A 12,901-nucleotide genomic window follows, 5' to 3' on the forward strand; every position below is an offset into this window, starting at 1 on the left:
AATCAGCCAATCACACGGCCGCAGCTCACTGCATTTAGGCATGTAGAGGTGGTCAAGACAACCTACTGAAGTGCAGACCGAGCATCAGAACGGGGAAGAAAGGGGATTTAAGGGGCTTTGAACGTGGCGTGGTTGTTGGTGCCAGACGGGCTGGTCTGAGTATTTCAGAAACTGCTGATCTGCTGGGATTTTCACACACAACCATCTCTAGGGTTCACAGAGAACGGTCCGAAAAAGAGGAAACATCCAGTGAGCGGTCAGCTGTGTGGACGAAAATGCCTTGTTGATGTGAGAGGTCAGAGGAGAACGGGCAGACTGGTTCCAGATGATAGAAAGACAACAGGAACTCAAATCACCAACCAGAATCTCTGAGGAACGTTTCCAACACCTTGTTGAAAGTGTGGCACAAAGAGTTAAGACAGTTCTGAAGGCGAAAGGGGGTCCAACCTTTTAGTAGTACCTAATAAAGTGGCCGGTGAGTGTGTATATAATAATAAAAGCATTCATAATATAAATGCAATAGTTTTAATATACAAAAAAATTGTATATTTATTTTTGCATTGCACTATAATAAAAATTGTTCCTCCAGTTACATTATTTTAACTTCTTAAATTATTCAAAATTATTTTCAGAAGAATTATTAAAATTTTTAGGTCAAATGAAACTGAATCACTGTGAAGTTTGAGATTTCATGATGCACTGAATCATGTCCTAAAAACATTATCAAATCATTATTTATACCTCTGCAGTGTGTGTGTGTGTGTGTGTGTGTGTACTCACAGGGATTGGCTCCATCAGCCACTATCAGCATGCGTAATGAGCTGAGGCTGATGTCCCTCTGATCTTTCTGAGAGAGTAGAGACCAGTGCATGTCTCTGGACTTCACCACAGCAACGCGGGCTGAACACAAACAACAACATTACAGCAGTAAAACCCACTGGGCAGTATAATAAACGAGTTACAGGTATTACATTAAATGGTTATGAATATGCTGCTAATGTGTGAGATCGTCTTATGATGGTTTTGAGATAGAACACATAAGCGTTGTGAGGCAAAATATTCCCTAAAGAAACTCATTTTCCAGTTTTCCACTATTTTCCATCATCATCATTCCATATAAAGCTCAGGAGACTCGTGTAGGTTCTCTGGTGGTTCTGGGTGGTAAATAAAATGTCTATATCAGTGTTGTGGTCATGGCGACGCCTGGTTCCCATCACCACCACTGTAAAGACGTCTGAACCACTCTGTTTACATCTCACGCACTGAGCTATGTAGACATCTGTGTAATTATCATTTACTCCACAGACCACAAAGCCCACATGTACAATCTCACCTTTGTAGCTGTGAACCTTCTGTATCCAGGACAGAGGGTTGACCTTCATCAGCGAGTACGGGATGCTGATCACATGCATCCGGTTCATCACACTCTGAAACATCATCACATCCTCATGGTTAGAGTCGTCATGGTGACCATCACCACAGACACACGGGTTGCTCACACTTCATAAGAAACACTCACCTTTGCTTTCACTCATTGGCCACTTTATTGGAAACACTCACCTTTGCTTTCACTCACTGGCCACTTTATTGGAAACACCTTGTGCTTCCACTCGCTGGCCACTTTATTGGAAACACTCACCTTGTACTTCCACTCGCTGGCCACTTTATTGGAAACACCTTGTGCTTCCACTCGCTGGCCACTTTATTGGAAACACTCACCTTTGCTTTCACTCATTGGCCACTTTATTAGGAAACACTCACCTTTGCTTTCACTCATTGGCCACTTTATTAGAAACACCTTTGCTTTCACTCACTGGCCACTTTATTGGAAACACCTTGTGCTTCCACTCGCTGGCCACTTTATTGGAAACACTCACCTTGTACTTCCACTCGCTGGCCACTTTATTGGAAACACCTTGTGCTTCCACTCGCTGGCCACTTTATTGGAAACACTCACTTTGTGCTTCCACTCACTGGCCACTTTATTAGAAAGAGTTAATGGGCAGTAACACAAAGGGCTCTTCAACAGTTGGGCTACAGTCTCTAACTGTACACCAGCAGGACGGAGCTACCAGAGAGGGGTTTCTGATCAAGTGGAAGGGAGCTGTGTGTTTACCAGAGGATGTCCCCTTTACTTAGCGCTGTTTGGAGCGCGCTGTGAACTGAACTCACCATGAGAACGCCGTGCCAAAGACCTGCGTCCCGCTTAAAGTCCAGAACATTGGTGATGGTCTCACCTTCAGAGAGAGAGACAGAGAGAGAGAGAGACAGACAGAGAGAGAGAGAGAGAGACAGACAGAGAGAGAGAGAGAGACAGACAGAGAAAGTGTATCATGAACAGCATGAAATACATCAGACCAAAGCAAGGAGACTTTTTTACTAAACTAGGCAGGAGTGTATAGAGTCTTTATAGAGATCATATAAAGCTTGAATACAGTGTTCTATCACGTGTGTTGTTACGTCCTGTGTCGACTGAACAGGAGACGTTAGGAGATGAAGTATATGTTGGTGGTACCAGTTATTGTATATACGGACCATAACCCCTCATTTTTCTTTCTCGGATGAGGACTGCAGTGCTGCATGTCACGAATAGGGCTGGGTGATGTGTGTCCATACTGTGGTATTGATTATTGACATACTGTGATACGTCTTTTCAGGTTTAGCAATGCTTTTACATGCATGCCGCTGCTGTCGGAAGAAAACCTCATATCTCTAAAACGGTAACCTTACCAGAAAAGACGAATCCTCCACTGAGCAGCTCCATTTTTACAGTTCTTAGTTTTCTACATCATTTGAGCTCAGCAGCTGATCTTTACACTGAATGACAATTTCACGACGAAGGGACCGATAAAAATGCTCCAAATCTGCTTAGAGTAGACCACTTTACATTAACACTTAAGAATTACGTTAACTTACATTACCAGTTAATCATGTTTTATCCCTCTACTCTAAATCCTGGAAATGTTTGAGATATTTTTTTTGGACAGCGACAATATTTGTATTGATATTATATTATAAAGTTTGTTTTTAATACATTAAAAAATAAATAATAATAATATAAATATAAGAAGGTCGTGAAATGAACACTAAAGTGACATAAGGCACAGATTATCTCTATTTTCTCTGATTTTGGCTTTTGTACATCAGTCGAGCACAGCAGACGTTCTTTACACTACGTGAAATTTTCATGATGAATGGAACAAATAGAAATGCGCCAAAATTGCTTGAAATAAAATGTCTTTACATGAACTTACACTGAAAGTAAAGAATGTTTTTGCTCTCTGCTATAAACTTATAATTTTAGACATACTTATTTGTCCTTGGACAGTGATTTTATTTATATATATATAAGATTAGATGACCCTTTTCAGTCCCACAACGGGGAAATTCCACCTCCGCATTTAACCCATCTGTGCAGTGAAACACCACATACACACTAGGGGGCAGTGAGCGCACTTGCCCAGAGTGGTGGGCAGCCCTATCCACAGCGCCTGGGGAGCAGTTGGGGGTTAGGTGTCTTGCTCAAGGACACCTCAGTCATGTTTGGGGGGCTTGGGGGTCAAACTGGTGACCTTCCAGTCACACGGCTGGTTCCCTCCAGGCCCATGACTGCCCCATATATGTCCTGTGACTTTTGACTCAGCCTATATACATATAATTATGTCATAAACTGGAAAACGAGAAAAATGGAGACATCACCAGCATCACAGGAGCCATCATGAAGCTTCACCGGCTGACAGCTGGGCTCATCACCCAGAATGCGTTCGGGCTGTAAAAAGGGCGCAGTCACTTCTTTGGTTCGTGTCCTCGGGTTCTTTCACACTTTTAACTGCTCTTTGACGCCGCAGCCTCGTTCTCCTACGGCCCTCATTTCTTTCTAAACCGCGATGAGGCTCTAATGTCTGAGGCCTAAATGATTCTGAGTCTCAGCAGCGTGAAATGAAGACGAATGGCGAGTTGGACTGACGTCAAAGTCAGACGGAGGCGCATTGCCGCAGTTTGGATATGGATCTGATTTCAGTACCACATATGAAAGATTCAGTGTGTTTATCTGTTCACACAGACACACACAGACACACACAGACACACACAGACACACACAGACAGACACACACAGACACACACAGACACACATCCGTGTCACATACGGAGAACACGACTGGATTTGGGCCTCTTTGACCTGCGGTGGGAACAAAGCCTCAGGGATGTGCTTTCAAGGAAACACCAAATAATCAGGCTTTACTCATCAATTAAGACTTTCTCCATTACAGCTTGGTCATGCCATTGCTCCTGACGCTGGAACACTGCTGCGAGGATTTGACTGCATTCAGCCTCACAAACACACACTTACCCTCAGTGTATCCACACGCCTGTGTGAGTGCGTGGCAGTGAGCCAACATAGCCGCATGAGAGACGGTGATGCCCATAGTGCTGCCCTCCTTACTAGTCTTATACTGCAGAGAGAGAGGGGGGGGAGAGAGAGAGAGAGAGAGAGAGAGAGAGAGACAGGGGGAGAGGGGAAGAGAGAGAGGGAGAAAAAGAGAGAGAGGGAGAGAAAGAGAGAGAGGGAGAAAGAGAGAGGGAGAAAGAGAGAGAGGGAGAGTGTGAGAGAGAGACAGAGAGGGTGAGAGAAAGAGAGAGAGGGGAGAGAGAGAGAAAGAGAGAGAGGGAGAAAAAGAGAGAGAGGGAGAGAGAAAGAGAGAGAGGGAGAAAGAGAGAGAGGGAGAGAGAAGGAGAGAGACAGAGAGAAACAGAGTGTGAGAGAGAGAGACAGAGAGGGTGAGAGAGAGGGGAGGGAGAGAAAAAGAGAGAGGGAGAAAAAGAGAGAGAGGGAGAGAGAAAGAGAGAGAGAGAGAAAGAGAGAGAGGGAGAAAAAGAGAGAGAGGGAGAGAGAAAGAGAGAGAGGGAGAAAGAGAGAGAGGGAGAGAGAAGGAGAGAGACAGAGAGAAACAGAGTGTGAGAGAGAGAGACAGAGAGGGTGAGAGAGAAAGAGAGAGGGGAGAGAAAGAGAGAGAGGGAGAGAAAGAGAGAGAGAGAGAGAGAGAGAGAGAGAGAGAGAGAGAGAGAGAGAGAGAGAGAGAGAGAGAGACAGAGAGAAGAGAAAGAGAAGGGGGGAGAGGGAGGGAGAAGGGGGAGAGAGAGGGAGGGGGAGAGAGAGGGGGAGAGAGAGAGAGAGAGAGAGAGAGAGAGAGAGAGAGAGAGAGAGAGAGAGAGAGAGAGAGAGATGTGAGTATGATATCCAGGCTGAGCCTATAAATGTGCTCCATAGCTCTTTTTTCACTCCTCTTTACTGTGACAGCGCAGGTTTAGTACTGACCTCTATATAAGCCGTCTCATTGCTGGCGTCTCTGATCGGAGGACTCCAGTCTTTAGGAGGTTTAACCACATGTTTCCCATCAGTAACAAACCACAGCAACCGCGGCCAGCCTGCACACACACACACACACACACACACACACACACACACACACACACACACACACACACACACACACACACACACACACACTGACATTCTGAAACCACATGGCAGTGACAATCAACATGAAGCATCTAATAATTATTGATATTTTGCGTTCAGAGTTCAGGGATCACACTAAGTAAGATCAAAAAAGATCACAGCAGCAGTCTTACATCTTAAACTGCATCATTCATATTTTCAATCTTTAATATTTACAACTTCAGCCACATCCTCAGCCAAAGTGCTGCTTATCATTAACTGATACTGTCCTTAATGGCCCGTAATTAGAGATGGAGCCGATTTGAACCTGGGTATGAATTTCAGCTTGGTTTACAAATATATCGCTGCTGTCAGAAGAAAATCTCCAAAATAATAACTTTACAGGAGAAGGAAAAAACCTACTTTACTGTTAATGTAGGTCAATGGGGTCATTTTCGGTCGTTTCCTTTAATCCATTCATCATGAAATGTACATACAATGTAAAGAACAACAGGCATTTTCAAATTATCCCAAAAACTAAAAACACACCAAAAATGGAGATATGAGGTTTTCTTCCGACAGCACCGATATAAACATTTATATACGACATGCCATGAGTATTGGTCAGGCCTTTTCAGACATCACTGGTGAAAACAGCATTAGTAAAAAGCTATAAGTTTCTATCAAGGGAAAAATGACAGTGCTAAATAAAACTTCTCCATCTGGACGAAAGACGAGCTGTTTTTATCAGCATTATCAACTATCAGTGAAGGCTACAATAACCACCTAGGCCAACTGAGCAATGGTTTTAATACTAAAGCTTCAGCCTGGAGCTCTCCAAGACAGAAAAGGACATCATATTAACTGAAAAAAGGGGCAGCACGGTGATACAGTAGGTAGCGCTGTCACCTCACTGCAAGAAGGGCCTGGGTTCGATTCCCCGGTCGGGCGACCGGGGTCCTCTCTGTGTGGAGTTTGCATGTTCTCCCTGTGTCTGTGTGGGTTTCCTCCCACAGTCCAAAGAGCGGCGGGCAAATGAGCTGATTGTTGTTAGTGATGAATAACGAACCAGCTGCTGCGCATGATTTATTATTTTGTCCCACTGACCTTTAAAAGTGGCCACTTCTCCGGTCTGAGCTTTAGGCAGACCCTTCTGACACGCGTCTGTGGTCAAAGCCAGAGTGACCCCACAGCTGCCCAGCAAAAACCCGATCTGCTGACTCCCAGCGTCCTGTGGGGGAGTGTGAGAGAGAGAGAGTGAGAGAGAGAGAGAGAGAGAGAGAGAGAGAGAGAGAGAGAAAGAGTGGGGAGAGAGAGAGAGGGAGAGGGAGAGAGAGAGGGAGAGGGAGAGAGAGAGGGAGAGAGAGGTGGAGAGAGAGAGAGAGAGAGAGAGAGAGAGAAAGAGTGGGGAGAGAGAGAGAGGAGTAGAGAAAAAGAGAGAGGGAGAGAGAGGGGGAGGGAAAGAAAGGCAGAGAGAGAGAGAGACAGAGAGAAAGTGGGGAGAGATAGAGGGGAGTGAGAGGGTGGAGAGAGACAGACAGAGGAAGAGGGAGGAGAAAGGAAGAGAGAGAGAGAGAGAGAGAGAGAGAGAAAAAGAGTGGGGAATGATAGAGAGAGAGAGGGTGGAGAGAAGGAGAGAGAGAGGGAAGGAAAGGGAGGAGGTGATGACTTCAGCTGCTCTTCGGTTCTCCTTTAAACAGGCTGGTATATTCAGTGCGTTTGTAATTATGAATGTAAGAAAGTTCATTCACACAAAATGAACTTGTCTTTTATACTGAATTTCCCCTCCAACCAGGACTCTTTCCATCACACAATCCTGCTAGACATTTTTCCTCTTGGGTACACACTTACGGATGGCTGTGGCATCGCTGGGGGCTCAAACTCACAACCTCCTGTGGGGGTGACGGGTTAGTCCACTGCACCACTCAGGAACACATGAACTCAGATTTTGTGTCGACAATTGTTTAAAACACTGGAGAAAATATTTGTTATTTGAACTTTGAAGCGTGGCGTCGTCTCACGTGGTGCAGCTGTCTAATAATTCATCCCAACATCAGGAGGTTGTGAGTCTGAATCCCAGCAATACCATAACTGTCCATCCCCGAATCCCAAGAGGAAAATATGCCAGATGGGACTGTGTGATGGAAGGAGCGCCAGCTAGTGGAGAAATTAGAGTAAAAAAAACACAGATTCAATTGTTTATCTAACTAAGAACCTGAGACGTTTCAGTTGTGTGAACTCTGGGGTCCTCAAATTGAGTCAACTCAAGGAAAGCCATGAAATCAGTTACTATATCATTTGAAGCTGAACAGACGTCTCATTTTTTACAGTGCTGTAATAACCGACTAGTTGTCGGTTAGGTAACTCCCAACTCACAACCTCTGGAAGTCTTTACCTATTCTCCCCATGACTGCCCTTCTTTTTTTATTTAACATTGTTTTTTTTTATCATTTTACAGTTATAACTGAAAAACAAATAAACTAATATAAATAAAACTAATAAATCCAAAAACATACAGAAATATCTCAAGAATAGAGGCTGCCTAGCAGACAATCTACTGTCCAGTTGCTTACAGGACTATTTTACAAACATCAAGGGTCACAGTATTACATAATACTTCACATAAACCTCTTACATATCCGCTTAAATGTTCGTGCCAGTTACCCAAATTCAGGATTTTCATGAGAATTTCTCTCCATTCTTTACTGCTTAGTGTTAGCTTTCTCTTTTGTGTTATTTGATATGTAAAGTGACCTTCGGACTGTTAAAGGTGTTATATAAATATAACTATTATTATTATTATTATTTTCATCATTATGATGCCAGAGCCGTATCTCAACACTATCATAAAAACAGTGTCTCAGACATCAGGCAGTGAATTCATAACCATTTCATGTAATAACTTTCTGTAAGGGAGCTGCTCTAAGAGATGGACGTCTGGTTCCCATCACCACCACTGTAAGAACTCTGAGTTGGCACGTGCCTCTAGAACAGAGTCTTCACAGTCTTTCACATCAAGCCGCTCGGAATGACGTTGTTTCCATCTCAACCTTTTCACTAGATAGGAATTTTGAGAAACGGATGGAATTCCCCTTTAAATTCTCTATTTCTCTAGCAGTTTCTAATTATTACAGTATCAGCATATCAGAATAAATTAGCAGAGTTATTGCGCTGAGCTTATCGCTCTCGCAGAATTCATCCCAGCCTCCCTGTGAGCTCTACAGTGAAAGGTGATCTGAGGATACGGTTTATACAAGCAGGGTGCTGTACACGCCCTCTGCCAGCAGGGGGCTCCAACACTCTATATCACTGTGCATGCTGGGGTCAGGCAGGGTACCTTTCGCGTGAGGGGCACCTCTATGGGCACGGGCACCAGCTCTGCCAGGAGACAGCCGTAAAACGCCACCATAAACATCACAGGGTCGTTATTGGGGAACACGAGAGCGACCTGTGTAAATCAGACAGGACAGAGTGCTGCTCAAAATCTCCATCACTTGTCATATTAACACAACAGTAAGACTTTCTATGAATGCCATGCTTGTAACTGTCCATGAACACATTTATAACATGTTATAATGCATTCATACAGCATGCATTACACTGAATTACACTTTATAGCCATGTTTATTATACATTACTAATTCTTAATATAATGCATTATAAGTTGAGGTAATAACAAGTTACACTGTCAGTGCCAAAGAAGTCGGTCCCAGCTTGGAGAGCGTAAAGTAAAGATGAATATAAAGTTTATTTAAACCCTGAGATTTGTTTTTTATTTCTCAGCACTGGAGCTGTTAGAGCTGCATCTTCAGGGCTTCAGTCCTGAATATTCAGATGCTCCAAACTGGCCGTCCAGCCTAGAATCACTGCTACACTGAACTTTTCTTACCCAGCATCCCACTTTAAATGCTACACTACATTACATCACAGCAAACCAAGTACCCATCAGCCCCTCCCCTGAACCCCCTCTCACATCACACTGAGCTTTTCTTACCCAGCGTCCCACTTTAAATGCTACACTACATTACATCGCAGCAAACTAAGTACCCATCAGCTCCTCCCCTGAACCCCTTCTGAAATCACACTGAGTGTGACGTCACTGTGGAGTGAAGGCCTGGAGAGGGAGGGGTGAGATAGTCGAGTGCTGTCATTGTAATTTGTTCCCTCACTGGTTCTAACGTCAAGCACTAGAACCCTTCACTCTGTATCACTACACTAGAGTACAGTAATGCTGAGTTCTGCTAGCGTTCTATTGGATTTCATGCATGCATGAGGATCAGGCTATAAATACCTGTGGGGTGTGTGAGATGGGATTCATAGATTGAGAAAAGGTGGTACAATGTTATCTGGTCAGATGAATCTCATTTCGGACTGTATATGAATTGCCTGGTGTTGTGTTCATCATACACCTCAGGAAGCCTTCAACAAGGACTGCACGCACAGTGTGGTTCAAGGTGTGAGGCTCTGGGGGTCCTTTGGTTAAGGAGACAGTAAATGTGAACTGCAGTGCCGATATGGATCTGTCGGACAGCCAGGTTTTTCCTTTTGCTCATCATCACCTGTATTCCAAGTTGACAATTCTCACGTTCATAGGGCTGCAAATGTGACTGATTGGCGTGATGAATAGGAGCATTCACACATCTGGACTGGCCCGAAAAATCTGAATTTGAAAAATTTGAATCTTCCTGAAAATCTAAGACGGAGTAAGATGGAAGGGAAGCATCCATGAAATCTTGCCGAACTGCGCGATTCTTTGACGCGAGAGTGGCTGCACACTGATGCCGTCTACATCCAGAAACCTGCGCAGTCCATGCCGAACCGAATCACAGCTGTTATTCGTGCCCGGGGAGGTCTTACCTGCTATTAGGTACGTTTCAATCACAGGTGACTCATTTTTTGGTTTATTAGGACAGTTTATTTAGTGTCTGAGATAACGGCAGAACTTTTGTACAATTAAAATTTTTTAACTAAAATATTAAATTCAGTAAATAGACAGGAATTGTGCATTACAATGTCCAGAAAGGTGTTCTCCACAGAGGATGTGTTTACTTATTCACACCAAGAAAATCAACAACGCATGCATTGTGACCAAACTTTTGCACACAACTGTGTGTGTGTGTGTGTTTGTGTGTTTGAGCGTGTTTGTGTGTGTGTTTGTGTTTGTGCGTGCATGTGTGTGTGTGTGTGTGTGTGTGTGTGTGTGTTTTTTTGTGTGTGTTTTTTTGTGTGTGTGTGTGTGTGTGTGTGGGATATCTCACTCTGTCTCCAGGTCGCAGCAGAGGTTCATTCCTGGAGCTGAGTTTGTTGAGCAGTGTGTAGGCCAGTTTCTGACTGTGTGTGTGTGTGTGTGTGTGTGTGTGTGTGTGTGTAGGATATCTCACTCTGTCTCCAGGTCGCAGCAGAGGTTCATTCCTGGAGCTGAGTTTGTTGAGCAGTGTGTAGGCCAGTTTCTGACTGTGTGTGTGTGTGTGTGTCTGTGTGTGTGTATGTGTGTGTGTGTGTGTGTGTGTGTGTGTGTGTGTGTGTGTGTGTGTGTGTGAGTGTGTGTGTGTGTGTGGGATATCTCACTCTGTCTCCAGGTCGCAGCAGAGGTTCATTCCTGGAGCTGAGTTTGTTGAGCAGTGTGTAGGCCAGTTTCTGACTGTGTGTGTGTGTGTGTGTGTGTGTGTGTGTGTGTAGGATATCTCACTCTGTCTCCAGGTCGCAGCAGAGGTTCATTCCTGGAGCTGAGTTTGTTGAGCAGTGTGTAGGCCAGTTTCTGACTGTGTGTGTGTGTGTGTGTCTGTGTGTGTGTATGTGTGTGTGTGTGTGTGTGTGTGTGTGTGTGTGTGTGTAGGATATCTCACTCTGTCTCCAGGTCGCAGCAGAGGTTCATTCCTGGAGCTGAGTTTGTTGAGCAGTGTGTAGGCCAGTTTCTGACTGTGTGTGTGTGTGTGTGTGTGTGTGTGTGGGATATCTCACTCTGTCTCCAGGTCGCAGCAGAGGTTCATTCCTGGAGCTGAGTTTGTTGAGCAGTGTGTAGGCCAGTTTCTGACTGTGTGTGTGTGTGTGTGTGTGTGTGTGTGTGTGTGTGTAGGATATCTCACTCTGTCTCCAGGTCGCAGCAGAGGTTCATTCCTGGAGCTGAGTTTGTTGAGCAGTGTGTAGGCCAGTTTCTGACTGTGTGTGTGTGTGTGTGTGTGTGTGTGTGTGTGTGTAGGATATCTCACTCTGTCTCCAGGTCGCAGCAGAGGTTCATTCCTGGAGCTGAGTTTGTTGAGCAGTGTGTAGGCCAGTTTCTGACTGTGTGTGTGTGTGTGTGTCTGTGTGTGTGTATGTGTGTGTGTGTGTGTGTGTGTGTGTGTGTGTGTGTGTAGGATATCTCACTCTGTCTCCAGGTCGCAGCAGAGGTTCATTCCTGGAGCTGAGTTTGTTGAGCAGTGTGTAGGCCAGTTTCTGACTGTGTGTGTGTGTGTGTGTGTGTGTGTGTGGGATATCTCACTCTGTCTCCAGGTCGCAGCAGAGGTTCATTCCTGGAGCTGAGTTTGTTGAGCAGTGTGTAGGCCAGTTTCTGACTGTGTGTGTGTGTGTGTGTGTGTGTGTGTGTGTGTGTGTAGGATATCTCACTCTGTCTCCAGGTCGCAGCAGAGGTTCATTCCTGGAGCTGAGTTTGTTGAGCAGTGTGTAGGCCAGTTTCTGACTGCGGGTCCACAGCTTCCCTGCACACAAACACAAAAACATAAATAAATACACAGAGTAAGCTGAGAGGGAGAAGCCCCCCGGGGTAAGACGTCCCACCCATCTCATTCTCTCTCCTGATTAAAAAATGCGGCCAAATCTAATCTCAACACCCTGACTGAACAGCTGAGGTCTAATTAATTCACAAATCACTGCACTTCTGGTCTAATCATTGGAAATCAGTGATCTGTGCCTTTAAACAAAACCTTTAAATATACACTGCATCCCAAAGTTTATAGACACCAGCAGTTCCTCTGAAATGAAGGTGTAGTGAGTTTGTGCTGCTGTAACAGCCTCTACTCCTCTGGGAAGGCTTTACTCTAGATGTTGGAACATTGCTGTGAGGATTTGATTGTTAGTGAGGTCAGGTACTGATGATGGATGGTCAGTTCTGGATCACTCCAACTCATCTTTAAACCTTTTTTAGACGTGTTTTTATAATTAATTTTTTGTTTGAATTAATTCTTGATCTTTAACTTTTCATGAATTTATTTTGCTTTGTTTTATAAACTCTGGATTTTATGTGTTTTATGGATTTTGTTTGAAGAAATTCTGGATCTTTTAAGAAGAATCTTAAGACTCGTCTTTTTAGACGTGTTTTAGTGAACTGGACAGCCTGTTTGGAACATCTGAATGTTAACACTAAGTCCACTCCCTGTCCACTATTAGACACTCCTACCTCATCAGTCCACCTTGTAGATGTAAAGTCAGAGGCGACAGCTCATCTGCTGCAGCACAGCTTGT

At 44.4% G+C, this 12,901-nt stretch overlaps 1 protein-coding gene across 8 annotated transcripts in view; it reads right to left on the bottom strand.

Annotated features, from left to right (window-relative positions):
• The window catches only part of dip2a (disco-interacting protein 2 homolog A), a 238,931-nt gene that overhangs the window by 42,290 nt on the left and 183,740 nt on the right, over positions 1-12,901 (bottom strand). For all 8 annotated transcript variants that reach the window (XM_037539171.1, XM_037539170.1, XM_037539169.1 and 5 more), the window contains 8 exons: positions 12,047-12,138; positions 8,778-8,888; positions 6,548-6,671; positions 5,318-5,427; positions 4,352-4,454; positions 2,173-2,237; positions 1,334-1,427; positions 781-900 (listed from right to left, as the gene is read on the bottom strand). In XM_037539171.1, coding sequence (XP_037395068.1) covers positions 781-900; positions 1,334-1,427; positions 2,173-2,237; positions 4,352-4,454; positions 5,318-5,427; positions 6,548-6,671; positions 8,778-8,888; positions 12,047-12,138 — 819 coding nt within the window. The remainder of the gene's footprint in view (positions 1-780; positions 901-1,333; positions 1,428-2,172; positions 2,238-4,351; positions 4,455-5,317; positions 5,428-6,547; positions 6,672-8,777; positions 8,889-12,046; positions 12,139-12,901) is intronic.

The sequence above is a fragment of the Pygocentrus nattereri genome, chromosome 6 (genome assembly GCF_015220715.1).
Source record: "Pygocentrus nattereri isolate fPygNat1 chromosome 6, fPygNat1.pri, whole genome shotgun sequence".
Classification (NCBI taxonomy): domain Eukaryota; kingdom Metazoa; phylum Chordata; class Actinopteri; order Characiformes; family Serrasalmidae; genus Pygocentrus; species Pygocentrus nattereri.